Here is a 23,951-nt window from a genome sequence, read left to right on the forward strand (position 1 = left end):
TTTTTTTATCAGATACCAAAAGTTGCGATCTTTATCGTCGTTGTTCTATACTATATCTTTTCAGCAAAAATATGGCAATATCGCATAATGATCAAGTATGACACATAGAATAGATCTGCTATCTCCGTTTAAATAAAAAAAATTAATTTCAGTAGGCCTTTAAAGGAATTTTGGACAAATAGCGACATAATGTTTTCAGAAGCGCTAATGTCAGGGGATTACACCAACATCGCTATTACCCGTCTCTTGAATGCTGCGTGTCAATAGTGACATACTGTTGGCTCAGCGTTACTTGAGAAGGAAGGCGAGAGTGGGGGGCGTCAGGGGCGAGGTAAAAAGGCTCACAAAATTTAAAAAAAAACGCTTAATCAGATATCGAAAAATATTTTGGGGGAAATTAATTACAGAGAGTAATTTTTATTGTTAACATGGCACTTTTCTCAAAGAGGACAAAACCGCAGGTGCTTGAGCACCACTATGGGTCAGTCCATCTGTGCACGTCCCTTATATTTTGCTTGTTCTATTATTGATTATGGTATGTGTGAAGTGTTTTGGAGTACCTTTTGAAAGTGCTATATAAATATAATGAATTATAAGCGGAAGAAGATGGATGGATGGATGGATGGATGGATATTATTATTTGTCTGACTTTTATCTGCGAGTGAAATACTGTATAGTAGCACTTTATAACAGTATATAATACTGTGAGGTCTCATGTTTATGAGTGATCTAACAAGAACAATTTTATTGAGCCTGCAGTTGTAATTGTATTATGGAATGATGAGTAACTAAGCTCTCCAATGATATGTTTTAACACACTTTGACATGCAACAAGTAGGTGGCGTAAAATCAAACCTAGCACAAAAGAGAATAAAGTAGCAGGAACAAAAGTATAAGTACCTCCTGGACTCTGTGATGAGAGCAGAGAAGGGTTTTTCCCAGGCATACATCTTGATGATTCTGATGCCAGACACCACTTCGTTCATGATGCGGATTCGACTGTCAGTCAGAACAGCTGTTTTACTCCTGCATAAAAGAAACATTCATTTATCACACATGTACCACTTAAATTTACTCAAAGTTTACATTTTTAACCACCGGCTAGCTTATGTTACAATTAGTAGTTTAAGAGAACATATACAGTATATATTTTCAAATGCCTATATTTTTCATAATCACTAACTATATTGAGTGAAAATTGCTTGTCGGCTCAAAGAATTTGTCTGCAGTTAAAGGCTGTTTTGTGCACATATATTTGCACCAAGCGCATGCAGATACACTAAAGCAGTCCAACAGAAGCAAATAACAATTTGCAGTCATGTTGTTAAAGGCCTACTGAAATGAGATTTTCTCATTTAAACGGGGATAGCAGATCCATTCTGTGTCATACTTGATCATTTTGCGATATTGCCATATTTTTGCTGAAAGGATTTAGTAGAAAACATCGACGATAAAGTTTGCAACTTTTGGTCGCTGATATAAAAGCCTTGCCTGTACCGGAAGTAACGTGACGTCACAGGTTGTGGAGCGCCTCACATCTGCACATTGTTTACAATCATGGCCACAAGCAGCGAGAGCGATTCGGACCGAGAAAGCGACGATTTCCCCATTAATTTGAGCGAGGATGAAAGATTTGTGGATGAGGAAAGTGAGAGTGAAGGACTAGAGGGCAGTGGAAGCGATTCAGATAGGGAAGATGCTGTGAGAGGCGGGTGAGACCTGATATTCAGCTGGGAATGACTAAAACAGTAAATAAACACAAGACATATATATACTCTATTAGCCACAACACAACCAGGCTTATATTTAATATGCCACTAATTAATACCGCATAACAAACACCTCCCCCCTCCCGCCCATATAACCCGCCAATACAAATCAAACACCTGCACAACACACTCAATCCCACAGCCCAAAGTACCGTTCACCTCCGCAAAGTTCATACAGCACATATATTTCCCCAAAGTTACAAACGTGACATGCACATAGCGGCACGCATGTACGGGCAAGCGATCAAATGTTTGGAAGCCGCAGCAGCGTACTCCTGGTAGCGCGTCTGCTATCCAACTCAAAGTCCTCCTGGTAAGAGTCTCTGTTGTCCCATCTCCACAAGCATGCGTATCCAACTCAAAGTCCTCCTGGTAAGAGTCTCTGTTGTCCCAGTTCTCCACAGGCCAATGGTAAAGCTTGACTGTCATTGTTCGGGAATGTAAACAATGAAACACCGGCTACGACGTAGCCGCTACGTGTTTGTGTTGCTGCAGCCTGCCGCTAATACACCGCTTCCCACTTACAGCTTTCTTCTTTGCTATCTCCATTGTTCATTAAACAAATTGCAAAAGATTCACCAACACAGATGTCCAGAATACTGTGGAATTTTGCGATGAAAACAGACGACTTAATAGCTGGCCACAATGGTGTCCCAAAATGTCCTCTACAATCCGTGACGTCACGCACAAACGTCATCATACCGAGACGTTTTCAGCAGGATATTTCGCGGGAAATTTAAAATTGCACTTTACTAATCTAACCCGGCCGTATTGGCATGTGTTGCAATGTTAAGATTTCATCATTGATATATAAACTATCAGACTGCGAGGTCGGTAGTAGTGGGTTTCAGTAGGCCTTTAAGATAGAATATAAAATCAATGACAGCTAACATTAGTAGTCTTAGCCAAATCGCTATCATGAGCTGACAACAAATATAACTAATCCCTATGTGTGTATAGGATGTAATTTACATCATTAAGTGCTAAAAGCTGGAACAAGTCCAATTACAACACATTGCAAAGCTAAACTACAAATTACTTGCCACTTGCAAATATTTACCATTTTATTTCTAGAAACGTCCCTAGTTTTAAGAGCTATTTACTTATTTTTAGTCGTTGACTAATCTTAATTTTAGCAAGAATTGTTATATTTTTTCTATAGTAGTTAAAAATGCTGAAATTAAGAAAATAACTATTCAAATAAGATATTTTGGTTTTCCACCACATAGAAAATCTTGTTTAAAAATTCTGCAACATCTCGAGGATGCTTAATTTAAGAATTGCAAGTTCAACAAAGGGGATAGGTTGATTGGCAACACTAAATTGGCCCTAGTGTGTGAATGTGATGTCCGTCTATCTGTGTTGGCCCTGCGATGAGGTGGCGACTTTTCCAGGGTGTACCCCGCCTTCCGCCCGATTGTAGCTGAGATAGGCTTCAGCGCCCCCCGCGACCCCGAAGGGAATAAGCGGTAGAAAATGGATGGATGGAAGTTCAACAAAGCTTATTTTCAGAATGAAATACCGGTACTTCTTTGTATCTTCAAAATCCTGCTAATTTCTAGATATCCAAATCTTAATTTAGGATGTCTTATCAAGTAAAATTATCTGGCCCTGCAGCTAGTAAATTTTACTAGTTTTTAGTAGGGATGTCCGATAATATCGGACTGCCGATATTATCGGCCGATAAATGATTTAAAATGTAATATCGGAAATTATCGATTTCGGTTTCAAAAAGTAAAATTTATGACTTTTTAAAACGCCGCTGTGTACACGGACGTAGGGAGAAGTAAAGAGCGCCAATAAACCTTAAAGGCACTTCCTTTGCATGCCGGCCCAGTCACATAATATCTACGGCTTTTCACACACACAAGTGAATGCAAGACATACTTGATCAACAGCCATACAGGTCACACTGAGGGTGACCGTATAAACAACTTTAACGCTGTTATAAATATGCGCCACACTGTGAACACACACCAAACAAGAATGACAAACACAATTCGGGAGAACATCCGTACCGTAACACAACATAAACACAACAGAACAAATACCCAGAACCACTTGCAGCACTAACTCTTCCGGGACGCTACAATATACACCCCCGCTACCCCCTAGCCCCCCACCTCAACTCCGCCCCCCCCAACCCCGCCCACCTCAACCTCCTCATGCTCTCTCAGGGAGAGCATGTCCCAAATTCCAAGCTGCTGTTTTGAGGCATGTTAAAAAAAATAATGCACTTTGTGACTTCAATAATAAATATGGCAGTGCCATGTTGGCATTTTTTTCCATAACATGAGTTGATTTATTTTGGAAAACCTTGTTACATTGTTTAATGCATCCAGCGGGGCATCACAACAAAATTAGGCATAATAATGTGTTAATTCCACGACTGTATATATCGCTATCGGTTGATATCGGAATCGGTAATTAAAGAGTTGGACAATATCGGAATATCGGATATCGGCAAAAAAGCCATTATCGGACATCTCTAGTTTTTAGTATTTGTTCCTAAAATCTAATCTTTTTATCTTAACTTGACATCTTTTTTGCAGTATAGGCAACAGCGGAAAGTTTGCAAACAGGCCCTTTAAACTTCTAATTCTAATCAGATTCAGCTGTGTCCTGCTTTATTCACCTAAAGATTCCAAAAAGCTTCCCAAACCACGTCTGCACGGGTATCAATAAGGCGAGGACGGCCACACCTGCCAGACACGACGGCCCGATCTCATACCAAAGGAAAGCGATGATGACAGCTGCTTGTAGCGGCCCCACCCACAGGTAGTGAACATTGAGCGTAATCTGTAAACCAAGTACAAACATTGAAATCATCGTTATTTGTACTTACAGGGCATGAACAACATGTTCAAACATGCATTTAACCCATAGGAATACAGAACTATTTAAAGTCAAATGATAGTAAATATTGCAAATACAAGGCGTTTGTGTGATGTCAAAGATATGTGAAGTTACAAGTATAGTGGTACCTTGGCTTTTGTCATTTATTAATTGACATTTTACAAGCTTCTTCTGGTTGTCAATGTTGTTTTATGTGTTGGGGGCCACACGCAGAGTAAACAATAACACCCGATGACCAGTCCACCAGCTGTAACCCACCCTCTTCCTGGTCCGACATAATGTAAGCCATACTAACTGGAACCCACACACAGCCAAAGGATAACATAATGTTACAAAAGCACGTTTAAATAGTTTATGATTTCACTCACCAATTTAACAGCAACAAAGCGTTTTTAGGTCATTTCTTTCACACATTTTTTTCCTGTACAGGCGCATGCACGTCTGGGTATGAGGCCGCCAACTAAACCATTACAAAGCCCGTGCATTAAGCGAGCTGGCCCTGAGGATATCCCAAATCATTTGACTTTAAACACAAGTATATTCTGATGGGTTACGAGTGTGGCTACACTATATACAAACCCCGTTTCCATATGAGTTGGGAAATTGTGTTAGATGTAAATATAAACGGAATACAATGATTTGCAAATCATTTTCAACCCATATTCAGTTGAATATGCTACAAAGACAACATATTTGATGTTCAAACTGATAAACTTTTTTTTTTTGCAAATAATCATTAACTTTCGAATTTGATGCCAGCAACACGTGCCAAAGAAGTTGGGAAAGGTGGCAATAAATACTGATAAAGTTGAGGAATGCTCATCAAACACTTATTTGGAACATCCCACAGGTGAACAGGCAAATTGGGAACAGGTGGGTGCCATGGTTGGGTATAACAGTAGATTCCATGAAATGCTCAGTCATTTACAAACAAGGATGGGGCGAGGGTCACCACTTTGTCAACAAATGCGCAAGCAAATTGTTGAACAGTTTAAGAAAAACCTTTCTCAACCAGCTATTGCAAGGAATTTAGGGATTTCACCATCTACGGTCCGTAATATCATCAAAGGGTTCAGAGAATCTGGAGAAATCACAGCACGTAAGCAGCTAAGCCCGTGTTCGATCCCTCAGGCTGTACTGCATCAACAAGCGACATCAGTGTGTAAAGGATATCACCACATCGGCTCAGGAACACTTCAGAAACTCACTGTCAGTAACTACAGTTGGTCGCTACATCTGTAAGTGCAAGTTAAAACTCTCCTATGCAGGGCGAAAACCTTTTATCAACAACACCCAGAAACGCCGTCGGCTTCGCTGGGCCTGAGCTTATCTAAGATGGACTGATACAAAGTGGAAAAGTGTTCTGTGTTCTGACGAGTCCACATTTCAAATTGTCTTTGGAAACTGTGGACGTCGTGTCCTCCGGACCAAAGAGGAAAAGAACCATCCGGATTGTTATAGGCACAAAGTTGAAAAGCCAGCATCTGTGATGGTATGGGGGTGTATTAGTGCCCAAAACATGGGTAACTTACACATCTGTGAAGGCATCATTAATGCTGAAAGGTACATACAGGTTTTGGAGCAACATATGTTGCCATCCAAGCAACGTTACCATGGACGCCCCTGCTTATTTCAGCAAGACAATGCCAAGCCACGTGTTACATCAACGTGGCTTCATAGTAAAAGAGTGCGGGTACTAGACTGGCCTGCCTGTAGTCCAGACCTGTCTCCCATTGAAAATGTGTGGCGCATTATGAAGCCTAAAATACCACAACGGAGACCCCCGGACTGTTGAACAACTTAAGCTGTACATCAAGCAAGAATGGGAAAGAATTCCACCTGAGAAGCTTCAAAAATGTGTCTCCTCAGTTCCCAAACGTTTACTGAGTGTTGTTAAAAGGAAAGGCCATGTAACACAGTGGTGAACATGCCCTTTCCCAACTACTTTGGCACGTGTTGCAGCCATGAAATTCTAAGTTGAATATTATTTGCAAAAAAAAAATAAAGTTTATGAGTTTGAACATCAAATATGTTGTCTTTGTAGTGCATTCAATTGTATATGGGTTGAAAAGGATTTGCAAATCATTGTATTCCGTTTATATTTACATCTAACACAATTTCCCAACTCATATGGAAACGGGGTTTGTATTAAGGGTTGTTGAGAAGATGATCATTGAAGTGTGGGAGCACACCTGACCTCATCAAAGCGGTTGATGTCATTGGAAAGGAGGTTTACAATTTGTCCCGTGGTGGTTTGTCCCATTGCTTGGCTGCTAAGACGAAGAGCCTGAAGACAAAGACGTCCGATGAGTTGTAAGCACTTTTAAATTGTGTGCCATCCTCACCTTGCAGTAGATCACATGACACACAGCCACTCTCATCTTCATGCCGATTCTTTGGACAAAATAGTAGTAGAGATGTTGCAGGAGTGTTAAAGCAAAGGTGGAGAGGCACATGGCACCAGCGCAGCCATAAGCCACCAGAAGACTACCACGGTCATCTGGATCATAATTCTCGAAGAACAGAATTATTTTCCCCAGAAGGAGCGGCTGGATAACTTTGATTGCTTCCTGTAAAAGAAAGACAGAAAGCATTATTCAAATGTCCTCCTCAAACTTTCATTAAATGTCCGAAATAGGACAAGGAAAAAGTGGTTTAATTTTTTGGGGTTCTACTATGCTACCTTATGTTCACGTTAAACAACTGACCTTCCCTGTAGGTGTATACTAGCTGCCCCCCTCCACCCACATAGTCAAAGAGAGTAGATGACTGACAAGAGGGTTCACTCTGTTTCTTTCATTTCGCAAAGAGTGAGCCCTTGTGCAGCCTGCCTGGAAGCGGCAAACAAACAAAAAAAACACGCACAGACATGCAGCCTTCTATTAATTACCTGTGCAAGGTTATGATTAGAGATGTCCGATAATGGCTTTTTTGCCGATATCCGATATTCCGATATTGTCCAACTCTTAATTACCGATACCGATATCAACCGATACCGATATATACAGTCGTGGAATTAACACATTATTATGCCTAATTTTGTTGCGATTCCCCGCTAGATGCATTAAACAATGTAACAAGGTTTTCCAAAATAAATCAACTCAAGTTATGGAAAAAAAAATATTGTTTTCTATATACTATATTTTTATTGGATAGTAGTGTATTTATTTCAATTCTTAGTTTTGTCTTTATTACTTCTTGTGTAATTAATTTTTATCCCATATTTGTTCCCACTACCGCACCTTAAATTGGAGTCCTTAATCTCGTTATATGCAAATATAATGACAATAAAGTCCATTCTATTCCATTCTATTCTATTCTTCTATTCTATATTGTTATTACATTCATTCATAAAACTAATGTACTTGTTTGTTTGTAGTATATTCTATTGTATTTTTGATACAATATTCCTTATCAAGAAGATAATTATTCTTATTAAAAACATGTTTAATGGTAAAATTGTGGTGTTTTTTGGAGGGAAACGGCCAGCACGGAATAACTGAAATTAAATTAATTTCAATGGGGAACATTGATTTAAGATACGAGTGTTTTGGATTATGAGCTCTTTTATAGAATTTCAAGGCACTACTGTACCTGCAAGTCTATGGAACAGATTCATTGGATTTACTTCGGTTTTTGTACGATTCCCTCCTTGTCTGACCTTTTGGAACAGATTACTAAGGACAACCAAAGTACTGTATATGCAAAATCCAACTGTTTTTCATTGTTTAATAATAACCATTAACCGCTTGACGGGGGCATGTCTCCACGTTGCTCTGAGTGGTGGTGAGGGGTAGGGATGGGCGTGTGGGGATTGAAGTTTGATGAAACCAAACTTTGAACCGTTAACCAAAGGCAACATTGTATAGTCATGGTCGGGAAAGGAGGCTGCGGAATGTGAGCGTTGGAGTTTGAAAATGAACAGTATACAACCACGTTAGTACTTGCTCCAAAGTAAAAGAAACATTTCTGGGAGCAGTAGAGAATGTGAGGGTTAGTTGTTTTACTTCCTTCCAGCAAGTGCCATCAGCAGGAGGCCATTATATAATTTACCTGGCAGCTTACTGGACTGGAAGCAGCAAATATTTGTCTTTCAGTTTCAATTAAGCCTGCTAAGATTATCTTTCAAGGAAAGATTCCTGCGATTTGTACATACCAACTGACCCAGGGCTGAGTTGCAATGTACAGAATGTAATATGTCAGATGATGAGTGATGGTGTGTAGCTGTGGGGTATCGTAGTAAAACAAGAAGAAGTCTGCCAAAAGCCTCAGAATTTTTTTTTTGAAATTTCCATAAAACTTGAGGGATGAATAAAACATTCAGTTTGGTTTTACAAACCCCGTTTCCATGAGTTGGGAAATTGTGTTAGATGTAAATATAAACGGAATACAATGATTTGCAAATCCTTTTCAACCCATATTCAGTTGAATATGCTACAAAAACAAGATATTTGATGTTCAAACTCATAAACTTTTTTTTTTTTTTGCAAATAATAATTAACTTAGAATTTTATGGCTGCAACACGTGCCAAAGTAGTTGGGAAAGGGCATGTTCACCACTGTGTTACATGGCCTTTCCTTTTAACAACACTCAGTAAACGTTTGGGAACTCAGGAGACACATTTTTGAAGCTTTCCAGGTGGAATTCTTTCCCATTTTTGCTTGATGTACAGCTTAAGTTGTTCAACAGTCCGGGGTCTCCGTTGTGGTATTTTAGGCTTCATAATGCGCCACACATTTTCAATGGGGCGGCATGGCGTAGTGGGTTGAGCGGCCTTGCCAGAAACCTGAGGGTTGCAGGTTCGCTCCCCGCCTCTTACCATCCAAAAATCGCTGCCGTTGTGTCCTTGGGCAGGACACTTCACCCTTGCCCCCGGTGCCGCTCACACCGGAGAATGAATGATGAATGAATGAGTTGTAAAAATGAATGATGGGTTCTCACTTCTCTGTGAAGCGCTTTGAGTGTCTAGAAAAGCGCTATATAAAAATCTAATCCATGTCTGCAGGCAGGCCAGTCTAGTACCCGCACTCTTTTACTATGAAGCCACGTTGATGTAACACGTGGCTTGGCATTGTCTTGCTGAAATAAGCAGGGGCGTCCATGGTAACGTTGCTTGGATGGCAACATATGTTGCTCCAAAACCTGTATGTACCTTTCAGCATTAATGGCGCCTTCACAGATGTGTAAGTTACCCATGTTTTGGGCACTAATACACCCCCATACCATCACAGATGCTGGCTTTTCAACTTTGTGCCTATAACAATCCGGATGGTTCTTTTCCTCTTTGGTCCGGAGGACACGACGTCCACAGTTTCCAAAGACAATTTGAAATGTGGACTCGTCAGAACACAGAACACTTTTCCACTTTGTATCAGTCCATCTTAGATAAGCTCAGGCCCAGCGAAGCCGACGGCGTTTCTGGGTGTTGTTGATAAAAGGTTTTCGCCCTGCATAGGAGAGTTTTAACTTGCACTTACAGATGTAGCGACCAACTGTAGTTACTGACAGTGAGTTTCTGAAGTGTTCCTGAGCCGATGTGGTGATATCCTTTACACACTGATGTCGCTTGTTGATGCAGTACAGCCTGAGGGATCGAACACGGGCTTAGCTGCTTACGTGCTGTGATTTCTCCAGATTCTCTGAACCCTTTGATGATATTACGGACCGTAGATGGTGAAATCCCTAAATTCCTTGCAATAGCTGGTTGAGAAAGGTTTTTCCAAAACTGTTCAACAATTTGCTCACGCATTTGTTGACAAAGTGGTGACCCTCGCCCCATCCTTGTTTGTGAATGACTGAGCATTTCATGGAATCTAATTTTATACCCAATCATGGCACCCACCTGCTCCCAATTTGCCTGTTCACCTGTGGGATGTTCCAAATAAGTGTTTGATGAGCATTCCTCAACTTTATCAGTATTTATTGCCACCTTTCCCAACTTCTTTGTCACGTGTTGCTGGCATTAAATTCTAAAGTTAATGATTTTTTGCAAAAAAAAAAAAGTTTATCAGTTTGAACATCAAATATGTTGTCTTTGTAGCATATTCAACTGAATATGGGTTGAAAATGATTTGCAAATCATTGTATTCCGTTTATATTTACATCTAACACAATTTCCCAACTCATATGGAAACGGGGTTTGTATATCAAGATAAAATTACTGATCTAGATGTTTTAAATGCGGTTACGTGGTGGAGATAGATGTATTCTATTGCTTCCACTTGGCAAACTTACAATAAGAAGGCTACTCCCCTAATATCCCGGCTTCCGTATCAGTTTGTATTTAACACGGGCCCCCAAATCCCTATATAGCTGCCCGGGATATGCCTGTATATGTTTTGTCAATTTTGGACCTCTAGAATCAGTATGTCCTCATCAATTTGTGTCAGCAAGGTGAAATTACGTCTGAAAACCTTTGACAAGTTGACTTCAAGTCCATTAAATGTTTATACATCCATCCATTTCTACCATTTGTCCCTCCCGGCCAAGTGGGGGTTTATCCATCCATCCATCTTCTTCTGTTTATCTGAGGTCGGGTCACGAAGGCAACAGCCTAAGTAGAGAAGCCCAGACTTCCCTCTCCAAAGCCGCTTGGTCCAGCTCCTCCTAGGGGATCCTGAGGCGTTCCCAGGCCAGCTTGGAGATTTAGTCTTCTAAAAGTGTCCTGGGTATTCCCCATACTGACCAGATGCCCTAACCACCTCATCTGGCTCCTCTCATTGTGGAGGAGCAGCTGCTTTACTCTGTGCTCCTCCCGAATGACAGAGCTTCTCACCGTGTCCCTAAGGAAGAGCCCTGCCACCCAACGGAATAAATTAATTTCGGCCCATGATCTTGTAATATTGGTCATAACCCAAAGCTCATGAACATAGGTGAGGATAGGGACGTAGATTGACCTGTAAATTGAGAGTTTTGCCTTCTGGCTCAGCTCCTTCTTCACCACTACAGATCAATACAGGGTCTGTGTTACTTCAGATGCCATACCGATCCGCCTGTCGATCTTACGATCCACTCTTCCCTCATTCGTAAACAAAACCCTGAGGTACTTGAACTCCTCCACTTGGGGCAAGATCTCCTCCCCACCCCGGAAATGGCACTCCACCCTTTTCCGGGCGAGAAGCAAGAACTCAGACTTGGAGGTGCTGATTCTCATCCCAGTGGCTTTACACTTGGCTGCAAACTGATCCAGTGAGAGTTGAAGATCCTGGCCAAATGAAGCCAGCAGGACCAAACCATCTGCAAAAAGCAGACCTAATCTTGCAGCTACCAAACCCGATCCTCTTAATGCCCTGACTGTGCCTAGAGGTCCTGTCCAAAGATGTTATGAACAGAATCTGTGACAAAAGGCAAAGTCCAACCCTTACTGGAATTGGGTTTGACTTACTGCCGGCAATGCGGACCAAGCTCTGACACCGATCATACAGGGAGCGACCGCCACAATTAGGCGGCCGGTACCCCATACTCTCTGAACACTCCCCAAATGGTTTGCCAAGGGACACAGTGGAATGCCTTATCCAAGTCCACAAAGCACATGCCCCCTCAAGGATCCTCCCATTCACCCTCAAGGATCCTGCCAAGAGTGTTGAGCTGGTCCACAGTTCCACGACCAGGATGAAAACCACACTGCTCCTCCTAAATCCGAGCTTGAACTATCCAGCGTAGCCTCCTTACCAGTACCGCTGAACAGACCTTTCTGGGAAGGCTGAGGAGTGTGATCCCACTATAGTTGGAGAACACCCTCCAGTTCCCTTTCTTAAAAAGAGGAACTGACAACCCGGTCTGCCAATTCAGAGGCACCGCCCCCGATGTCCACGCAATGCTGCAGAGTGTCATAAACCAAGACACCCCCACAGCATCCAGAGCCTTTAGGAACTCCGGGAGGCTCTCATCCACCCCTGGGGCCTTGTCACCGAGGAGATTTTTAGCTTCCTCTGCAATATCAGCCCCAGAAATGGGAGAGATTCCTCTGGCACTGCTTCCTCATAAGGAGACGTGGAAGTGGGAATGAGGATGTCTTCGAAGTATTCCCTCCCCCGATCCACAATAACCCCAGTCGAGGTCATCAGCACACCAGTATTGACAGTACACTGCTTTCCTTCCTGTGACGGCGGATGATGGTCTAGAATAGTTTCAAAGCCATCCGGAAGTCGTTTTCCATAACCTCCCCGAACTCCTCCCATGTCCAAGTTTTTGCCTCTGCGACCACTAAAGCCGCAAGCCGCTTAGCCTGACGGTACCTGTCCGCTGCCTCCCGAGTCACATGGGGCAAAAGGACCCGATAGGATTCCTTCACCAAAATTATTCCCGAGCACGGCCACCGCTGCTGCTCACTGCCCTTCACCTCCCAGGGGGTGGTGGAACAAGGGGATGGGTCAAATGCAGAGGGTAATTTCACCACACTTAGTGTGTGACTATCAGTGGTACTTTAACTTTTAATGTAACTTCTTCAGTTAGACGGCATCCCTCACCGCTGGTGTCCACCAACAGGTTCTGGGATTAACACCACGACAGGGACCAACTACCATGCGGCCACAGCTCCGATCGGCTGCTTCGACAATAGAGACACAGAACATGGTCCACTCGGATTTAATGACCAACGCCTCCCTCGAGACATGTTCGGAATTTTCCTGGAAGTGGGAATTGAAATTCTCTCAGGTGGTGATCGGTTGAAAGCGCTGCCCCTCTTTTCACCTGAGTGTCCAAAACATGAGACCGCAAATCCGATGACACAACCACAAAGTCGATCACCGAAATGCGACCTCGGGTGTCCTGGTGTCAAGTGCACTTATGGACAACCTTATGTTTGAACATGGTGTTAGTTATCGATAATCTGTGGTGAGCACAAAAGCCCAATAACAAAACACAACTTGGGTTCAGATTTGGGTGGCCGTTTCTTCGAATCACGGCTCTCCAGGTTTCGCTGTTATTGCCAATGTGAGCGTTGAAGTCCCCCAGCAGAACAAGGTCCCAAAACTGCTCCCACCTGGGGGAGCAGTTTCCAGTACTCCCTCTGGTGAATCTTAAAAGGGCGGGTACTCTGAACTGTTATTTGATGAATAAGCACCAACAGTCAGGACCTGTCCTTACACCCGAAGGCAGAAGGAAGGTAGCCTCTTGTCTACTGGGTTTAACTCCAACATGCATGCTCTCAACAGTGAGGCAACAAGTATTGCCACTTCCGCCCAATGCCTCTCACTGCTTGCAACGCCAGAGTGGAAGAGAGTCCATACCCTCTCGAGAGGACCGGTTCCAGAGCCATTTCTGTGTGTCGAAGTGAGTCCAACTAGATCCAGCCGGAACTTCTCCACTTTGCGCACCAGAATCAGGTTCCTTCTCCCCCATAGGGGTGATATTCAACTTCCCAAAAGATAGCTTCTGTAGCCGACGATCGGACCGCCAAGAGCCCTGCCTTTGGCTGTCGCCCAGCCCACATTGCACCCAACCTCTATGCCCCCTCCTATGAGTGGTGAGCCCATTGCAGGGGGGACCCACATTGCCTCTTTGGGCAGGCCCGCCCGGGCCCCATGGGCAGCTACCAGGGGGCATAGAAGCCCCCAGACAACATAGCTCCTATAGGATCATTGGGACACTCAAACTCCCCTACCATGATAAGGTGGCAGCTTAGAGAGAAGGTAAGGTGTATAAAAGTGTAAAATACAATCTATCATGAAAATGGAGTATTTTAATTTTAAAATATTCCGGATAATTTATTTTGTGCCTGTGCATGACTTTCTGTTTAAAACAAGCAGATTTTAGCTAAACTGAACGGTTTTGTTGCAGCGAGTGGGAAATATAGAAACTCTGCGTATATTTAGCGCTGGAACGGCACCGCCATGGCAGTGACGTATCGCAGGCTGTGCAACCACGGAGGGACAGGAGGAAAGACCAGTGTGAAGTGAAGTGAAGTGAAGTGAATTATATTTATATAGCGCTTTTCTCTAGTGACTCAAAGTGCTTTTACATAGTAAAACCCAATATCTAAGTTACATTTAAACCAGTGTGGGTGGCACTGGGAGCAGGTGGGTAAAGTGTCTTGCCCAAGGACACAACAGCAGTGACTAGGATGGCGGAAGAGGGGATCGAACCTGGAACCCTCAACTTGCTGGCACGGCCACTCTACCAACTGAGCTATACCACCATGTGTTGTTTCCTTTAATGTTAATAAGCTTACAATATTATGCAGAGGTATAGTTATAGCAATTTTATAGACAAATTATACTATTTATAATCACGGTGGAGAGTGTGTGTGTGTGTGTAACAATTTATTTTTAATAATGTAAATACCTTACAAACTGATGTTTAGCTTCACTGGCTTCAAATATCTTTTCTGGGAGACGGTTTATGAGGTGGCGACTTGTCGAGGGTGCACCGTGCCTTCCGCTCGAATGCTGATGGATAGACTACAGCCCCCCGCAACATCGAGAGAGATAAGTGGTAGAAAATGGATGAGTAGTAGCTTTTAGGGTTATTTGTATGTCCTGCGGTGCACAGGGTTTTTTTTGGTAATTTTTCTCCGTGTGCTGCACCGTGACCAGCTGGCTGTGTCGGCTTGGAAACGCTTGAGACTAAAGTGACGTGCTTTGCTTTGTAGAACACAGACTTTCTTACCTCGCCAAAGAGGTTATGTTTTCGCCAGAGTTTGTTTGTAAGCAACATAACTAGAAAAGTTATGGGTAGATTTTGATTAAATGTTCTGGTAATGTCCACAAAAAAAAACAATTCCTCTTATCTACTTGGAACACTTCACTTCAGACAACATTCACACTCACATTCACAGACTAGGGCCAATTTAGTGTCACCAATCAACCTATCCCCAGGTGTATGTCTTTGGAGGTGGGAGGAACAAATATTTGTTTAAATATTGATAACAATTTTGTAAAACCACAAGCTAATGCAAAGGTATGAAAAGAAAATAAGTCTCAAAAGATTGCAACGTTATGCTGAACTGTTTAAATAAGCTGCTACGAAATCAGGCATTTTACACAACAATTACAAGAAAAGCATGCAAAATCCTGGATGGATCAAATTAAAGAAAGAATGGGAGTGGGACTGCAGCTAGGACTAATTGATTTGTTACACCACTCACTTTTACTATAAATGATGACCTCAGATACACAGGAAATAAATTTCTACAAGCCAACCAATCACAGCCCCTTGTTAAGAGGTGCATCTCATGCTACACAGGAGGATTTGCAGGAGGAGGAGCGAGCTGGTGTAGCTTACACTTGCACCTCAACACAAGAGTGTAGAACACATTTTCAGGAGTGCAAGACAAAACCCCAAATTCAAACAAAATGCATTCCTGCATACCTAAATGTGAATTCCTGGGACAAAATGCTTGCATTACACAGCGTTTCCGTTTAATGTAATTGATTGTATCGGCCTGCCACGGCAAAATCATAGCCACCACTCATTGAAAATAAGGGTTTTAGGTGAAAACAAATTAAATGAATATAATGTATAGAGATGTCCGATAATGGCTTTTTTGCCGATATCCGATATTCCGATATTGTCCAACTCTTAAGTACCGATTCCGATATCAACCGATAACGATATATACAGTTGTGGAATTAACACAATGTTATGCCTAATTTTGTTGTGATGCCACCGCTAGGTGCATTAAAAAATGTAACAAGGTTTTACCAAAATAAATCAACTCAAGTTATGGAAAAAAATGCCAACATGGCACTGCCATATTTATTATTGAAGTCACAAAGTGCATTATTTTTTTTAAACATGCCTCAGAGCATGAGTAGGTTGAGGTGGGCAGGGTTGGGGGTGGGGGGGGTGTATATTGTAGCGTCCCAGAAGAGTTAGTGCTGCAATGGGTTCTGGGTATTTGTTCTGTTGTGTTTATGTTGTGTTACGGTGCGGATGTTCTCCCGAAATGTGTTTGTCATTCTTGTTTGGTGTGGGTTCACAGTGTGGCGCATATTTGTAACAGTGTTAAAGTTGTTTATACGGTCACCCTCAGTGTGACCTGTATGGCTGTTGACCAAGTATACATTGCATTCACTTGTGTGTGTGAAAAGCCGTAGATAATATGTGATTGGGCCGGCACGCAAAGGCAGTGCCTTTAAGGTTTATTGGCGCTCTGTACTTCTCCCTACGTCCGTGTACCACTCCGTACAGCGACGTTTTAAAAAGTCATAAATTTTACTTTTTGAAATCGAAACCGATAATTTCCGATATTACATTTTAAAGCATTTATCGGACATCTCTAATAATGTATTGTGACAACGAGAAGAAGTCACACAGTCTCATGCTATTTTTACCTTTTATTGCCAATAATATGATGACAACCGTCCCAAATCCAACAGGTTTTACCTCCCGTGCAAACACTTTCGTCTCCGTGGTTCTCCGGACACAACAATACTTCCTTATTCTCCACCAATCCGTTTTTAAACACAGACGGTGTGTTTGCAAACAGGGGAAAAATCTAATCAATGGACAAAACCACACAAACATAAAAAAATACCAACAGCAGATCGTTGGAGTAGGAATGGATATATATTGCCTATTATTTGCGCACTATAGACTATTGATGCTCCGAAAATTTGGCGCCGAAAAAAGGCTTTGATCACCGAAAACAACACTGCCAAAACTGGATGTAAACAAGACACAAGCGGTTATCTGAAGCATAGTCAGCATTTCTGCGATGTGGACGTAACTTAATCATATCCCAGATATACCCGCAGACAGCGATCTACAAAATTTGCGAAGCAAATGTGACGTCACGCTCGCTGCAGCTCGCCTCTTTCGTCAGGGACCTTGAGGGACAGAAGTAGAGCCACTAAACATGAGTACAGTCAACATCAGAAAAAGATGCTAGATTTTTAGCCGGTCGTTTTTAATTAAGGAAAAATGTGACGATCTGTCACTTGACTTCTGGTCGTGGTTCCTTGTTTGGTGATTGTTTCCTGTCGACGCTCTTATTTTTGTTCCCCTTCCTGCTTGACTCCCTGAGCGCTCGTTTCCCTCACCTGTCCGTGATTGGCAGCCTGGCCCACCTGGTTGCATTTGCCAATAAGGCGGCTATTTATGCCTACCTCACCTGTTCCTCAGGGCTCAAGGATTGATTATGTTTAGGACCTCTGCATGCATGACTACTTCTCCCTATTTTGAGTTTATTAAAAGACCCTTACCTGTACGTCGTTCTCCTGGTTCCTGCATCTTAGGGTCACAACTACCGCAGCCATGAAAATTATTGAAAGTCTCTAGACCAGGGGTCCCCAAACTACGGCCCGCGGGATTTTTTTAAATAAACAATTCTGTCTTTTCTTATCCACTTTGTACCGCTTGCTACTCACGGTGTCTCCTAGCCGCTCAGGCAAATCATATTGTCTAAAAATGCATTTTTTCATCGATAACGTGACATCATCGCGCGTGCGGAAAGTGCGCTATATATATCTAATATATATATATATATATCTAATAAATATATATCTAATATATCGAATATATCTATCTATCTATCTATCTATCTATCTATCTATCTATCTATCTATCTATCTATCTATCCATCTATATATATATATATATATATATATATAAATATATATATATATACAGCCTGGCCCTCGGCCAAATTGTTTTGACCCAATGAAGCTCCAGAGTCAAAAAGTTTGGGGACCCCAGCTCTAGACACTTGAAAAATGCTCAACAAAGTACATTGTACAATAAGCAACAACAATTGAAAATACAGCAAAATTATATGATATTAAAATATGTTAATACTAATAACAAAGATTTGTTTTTAAAAGTGTGTATACATTTTTTTAGCCTTTTTAAGGAAAATCATATCATCATGGCAAACTATGCAAATTATACGACAACATCATTGTAACTTCGCCCCACCACGCTCCGAATCATGCCCCCACACCAAAGGTATCCTGGCAATCTCGGGGTACTTTGGTTTATACATTTTTTTTTACTTGTAAAACTTATTTTCCTCACTTATTAAAATACAAATTAATTTCTAAACTATATTTCATGTTTTTCCTCTGTTAAAATAAATGTAGCATAAATGCTTAATGCAAAAGATCAATTACGTATTTTCCCACTGTATAAAAGCAATTTTAAATCACATAACAAATTGATGAAGTTGTACCATACCAGTGAAAACGCAAACAGTCCCGCTACTGCGTACGACTTCCCGTAGCACTTCAGAAGGACTTTGGTGAGTTTGGGCTTTCGGAGCTCTTTTGTGGCCTTTTTTACTTCAACATCCCAAAACCTGAAAGACATCATAATCACGATCATCGTGTTTATACATGACATTATTATTATAATTTATATACACATGTTTATATTAATGAAGTCACCATGTTTTTTTACTGTGGGACCTGTAAGGTAATTGGAACACAATAATTACAAGTAGAACATACAAATGTACAGTTTAATAACCCTACAAATGTTCATAGACAGAAAGCCTTTTTCTCTGTGCAATCAAGAAGTCATGACTGTAAACATTTGATAGACTGTGACATGAAAAACAGATTTAGCGAACATTTAGAATTTGTACTTTAGATGAACAGCCTGTTTGACTCGCTATTTTTTGTGATTTGCTTCTGCCATTTTGATGTTGTGCTTATAAAATACAAATATTTATGGTGTGTTCCGTTTGTACAGGTAAGTCGGAACTTCCGAGTTCCTAGTTGGAAACTTCAATGGGAACGCCCCCCAAGGTTGGATTTCCAACTCGGAAAGTCAAAGGCCCCGTACACCAAATCAGATTTTTTTGGCCCTCAAGACTACGTTTACACAGCAGGCCAAAGTGGCCCAAATCTGATTTTTTGGAGATCTGATTTTTTCCAACTGACACTGCAAGTAAAATGTGATTTTTATCAGACTCCAGTGTAAACGCGCACAGGCCCCAATGTGGCCCGAATGTGGCCTCGACATCACTTGCATGCGCACTTCGATAAAATTAAAACAAAGGAAGTTGACCGGGAGGAAGTCGCTACTACTACAAAATAAAACAGAAGTGGCAACACCTTAAAAATTTGTGTTTTTTTTTTACGAGATGGGGACAATGCGTACATCTGCCATGTTTGAACATCCTGGTACTAACGGACGTTTAATGCATCTGGACTGTAATCGTTGAACTATGTGACTGCAAAAAATACATATAAAAATGTAGTGTTTATCAACTGATATTTCAATCACAATCCTCTAAAGCAGGGGTCTCAAACATGCGGCCCGCGGGCCAATTGCGGCCCGCGAGACGTTATTGTGCGGCCCCCACCTTAATATGAACGTTTAATGTTAGTGCGGCCCGCAAGTTTTATATGAATGGCGCTTGACAGCGCTGTGTGCGCGGAGCTGAAGCATTCTTGCCAACCCTCCCGATTTTCACCCGTCAACAATACTGAGGACATCAATATTGAAGACACGAGGTTTAGCGTCCACTTTTTCTCCATTCAAACAATGTGCCTGCACAGACACATGTAATATGCGGCCTCAACAGACACACGTAAGTGACTGCAATGCATACTTAGTCAACAGTCATACATGTCACATTGAGGGTGGCCGTATAAAAAAAACTTTATCAATGTTACAAATATGCGCCACAATGTGAACCAATACCAAACAAGAATGACAAACACATTTTGGGAGAACATCCACACGTAACACAACATAAACACAACAGAACAAATACCCAGAATTCCTTGTAGCACTAACTCTTCCGGGCTACAAGGAATCTACCAATCATGGTGGCTCCCGAGGGCCGAACATTACGTCACTTGCGTGATGCAAGCAGAGAAACGTTTTGCTGCTTTTCCACGAGACCCGCACGCGCTCTTCCTCCCTCCCTCCCTCCCTCCCTCCCTACCTCCCTCCCTCCCTCCCTCGCTCGCTCTCTTGCGTGCTCTCTCTCTCTTGCTCTCTTGCTCTCTCTCTCTCTCTCGCTCTCTGTCACTGCGTGTGTCTTCGTCGCTCCCGTCGTCAGTCCGTCAGTAATAAAGTCCCTGATAACCTGGACCAATTCAAACCGTTATTTGTTTTTTTATTGTTTAATTTGCATTGCCTCACACGATGAACACTACATTTATTTTTATATGACGCCATATAACACTCCGGGAGCCGTCACTTTTTCCCAGGGTTTTCCGCCGACCGCCGTGTTGCTGTCGGGAGGAAAAGCGGAACGACACACATTGCGGAAATAACATTATTCTCCGTGCGTCGGTTAAATACAAATATATATTCCAACCCCAAACATGTCTTTTTCAAAGCGTGCAGTGAAGAGAAAGGTTAGTGATGAGCAAAGACAATTCCAGGAAAAGTGGGAGATGCAATATTTCTTTGTTGAGCACAGGGGCACCCCGACGTGTCTTATTTGCACAGAGAAAGTTGCCGTGCACAAAAAATACAATTTAAAACGTCATTATACAACTAAAAATGCTGAGAAGTATGCAAAATACCAGGGAGATGAGAGAGTGAACCGGGTTGCACATTATGTGTATGTGTATACATTGTTGTTGACTGGAGAAATCAAATTATTATTGTTAGAATAGAATAGAATAGAATAGAATAGAATAGAATAGAATAGAATAGAAAGTACTTTATTGATCCCTGGGGGAAATTCAGCACCACAGTTCGCTCACAATAGACAAGAATAACAATAAATAATATAATATATATAATATATTATATATGTGTAGTTTATAAATAATATAAATATATTCTACATATACTCTACATTTAAGTGCAGTCAAGGAACATATGCATTATACAGTCTGATGGCTGTCGGTATGAAGGACCTCCTGTGTCGTTCCGTGTTGCATTTTGGGAGTCTGAGCCTTCCACCGAACGTGCTCATTCTCCCCGCAAGGTCCGAGTGTAGTGGGTGGGAGGTGTTGTCCACAATGGCTAGGAGTTTTGTTAGACTTCTCCTCTCTTGTTATTACTTATGACTGATTTATTTACTTAATTCTCATTTTGTTCATTTATATTTTGATTTTATTTTGTGTTGAAAATAAAAATAAAGACATTTAAAAATATTTTTTTTAAGAAATCTTTTCTTGCGGCCCAGCCTCACCCAGACTCTGCATTCAGTGGCCCCCAGGCAAATTGAGTTTGAGACCCCTGCTCTAAAGGACACACACACACACACACACACACACACACACACACAAACACACACACACACACACACACACACACACACACACACACACCACACACACACACACACACATACTCACTGACGGCTTAACATAAATAATAGGGCGCAAAACAGGTTAAGCCCCTTCTTCCTCTCACGTGAGATCCATCCAGGAATGGGGCTATATGAATCCCTACCCTACTGTATGCAAACGTATCACGTGGGCCAGAGAAGCATAGTTATATTGACTTGGTCTTCAAAAGATATTTTGGATTTTACGGTCGAGGATACATTTGCTGAAAACCATTACCTAATTTTTCAAGTGTTATGAAGTTGTAATAAATGATAATAAATTATACTTGTATAGCGCTTTTCTACCTTCAAGGTACTCAAAGCGCTTTGACAGTATTTCCACATTCACCCATTCACACACACATTCACATTCACACACTGATGGCAGGAGCTGCCATGCAAGGCGCTAACCAGCAGCCATCAGGAGCAAGGGTGAAGTGTCTTGCCCAAGGACACAACGGACGTGACTAGGATGGTAGAAGGCGGGGATTGAACCCCAGTAACCAGCAACCCTCCGGTTGCTGGCACGGCCACTCTACCAACTTTGCCACGCCGTCCCTAATGATACAGTCTGTCTCAGGGCTTGAGTCAGTAATGTCAAAGTCCAAGTTGAGTTGCAAGTATTTGATGATACTGTCAAGTCGAGTCCAAAGTCATTAAAATTGCGACTTGAGTCTGACCAAGTCCAAGTCTCATGACTTGAGTCTACAACTTTGATTATAATACTGTAACAAGTTAGAGATGCGTGATATGGCCTAAAATCTATATCAGGATTTATATTGCAGCCTCCTGCAATAAAGATATCCATCCATGCATTTTCTACCGCTTGTCCCGTTTGGGGTCGCGGGGTGTGCTGGAGCCTATCTCAGCTGCATTCGGGCGGAAGGCTGGGTACACCCTGGACAAGTCGCCACCTCATCGCAAGGCCAACACAGATAGACAGACAACATTCACACTCACATTCATATACCACAATATATATTATTTGGTATGTAATTGATAATATAATCATTTAAAAATGTATTCACAAAGGCTCCAAATGTGGATGCTGACATATGCAGGAACATATTGCGTCCTTTCCAGTTGTATACCGTAATTTCCGGACTATAAGCCGCTACTTTTTCCCCTCGTTCTGGTCCCTGCGGCTTATACAAGGGTGCGGCTTATTTACGGCCTGTTCTTCTCCGACACCGACAAAGAGGATTTCGGTGGTTTTAGTACGCAGGAGGAAGACGATGACACAACGATTAAAGACTGACTTTTCATATACCGGTAGGCTGGTTATTTTGATAACGTACAGGCGAGCACTTTGTATTACTTTGCACCGTTGTATTATTTGTACTCTGCACGAATGCTGTTCGCCATGTCAAAGATGTGAAAGTTTGATTGAATGATTGAAAGATTTATTGTTAATAAATGGGACGCTTTGCGTTCCCAAACAGTCATCTCTGTCCCGACAATCCCCTCCGTGGTAGCAGGAACCCCTATATACTACGGTAATTACACATCAAAACCCTGCGGCTTATAGTCGGGTGCGGCTTATATATGGAGCAGTCTGTATTTTCCCCTAAATTTAGCTGGTGCGGCTTATAGTCAGGTGCGGCTTATAGTCCGGAAATTACGGTACTTCTCTCAAAACTATTATTAACCTATTTGCAAATTTACTGTCATAGGTAGTTAATTTCTGTTTATTCCAATCTACACTTCTGTTAAAATGTAATAAACACTTGTTTTGCTGTTACATTAGAGTTGGGCAATGCATTGATTTTGACTGCAATGATTTTGACTGTTCGGTCATTAAAGGGAACACGCTAAAGAAAACAGTGCTGGACAGACACAAATTGCAACAGACAATTAGGACTGCAGAAAAGATCTTCGGTGTCGACCTCATCCCCCATCCAGGATTTATACCGGTAAACAGGCAGGTAGCGACACTGCAAATCCCTCAAACCCTGGTCATGAACTAATCAAACTCCTCCCCTCAAGCAGGTACTACAAATCACCATACGCTAAAAAAAACCCGCCATAAGAACAGTTTTCTTTTTCAGGCTATCAATCTGATGAACGCTGTGAAATAACTCTGGAACTAATCTGTCACTGTGAATGTGCTAACTCATATTCAACTTATCATCTTTTTGTTTTGCTC

General features: G+C 41.9%; 1 protein-coding gene across 1 annotated transcript in view; it reads right to left on the reverse strand.

The window, feature by feature from the left end:
• Window positions 1-23,951, reverse strand: part of LOC133654038 (ATP-binding cassette sub-family C member 4-like) — a 115,801-nt gene that overhangs the window by 69,337 nt on the left and 22,513 nt on the right. The window contains exons 3-7 of the mRNA XM_062053989.1: window positions 18,742-18,862; window positions 6,971-7,195; window positions 6,823-6,912; window positions 4,405-4,568; window positions 901-1,026 (exon numbers count right to left, since the gene is read on the reverse strand). Of these exons, the coding sequence (XP_061909973.1) occupies window positions 901-1,026; window positions 4,405-4,568; window positions 6,823-6,912; window positions 6,971-7,195; window positions 18,742-18,862 (726 nt within the window). The remainder of the gene's footprint in view (window positions 1-900; window positions 1,027-4,404; window positions 4,569-6,822; window positions 6,913-6,970; window positions 7,196-18,741; window positions 18,863-23,951) is intronic.

Source organism: Entelurus aequoreus, linkage group LG07, assembly GCF_033978785.1.
Source record: "Entelurus aequoreus isolate RoL-2023_Sb linkage group LG07, RoL_Eaeq_v1.1, whole genome shotgun sequence".
Taxonomy (NCBI): domain Eukaryota; kingdom Metazoa; phylum Chordata; class Actinopteri; order Syngnathiformes; family Syngnathidae; genus Entelurus; species Entelurus aequoreus.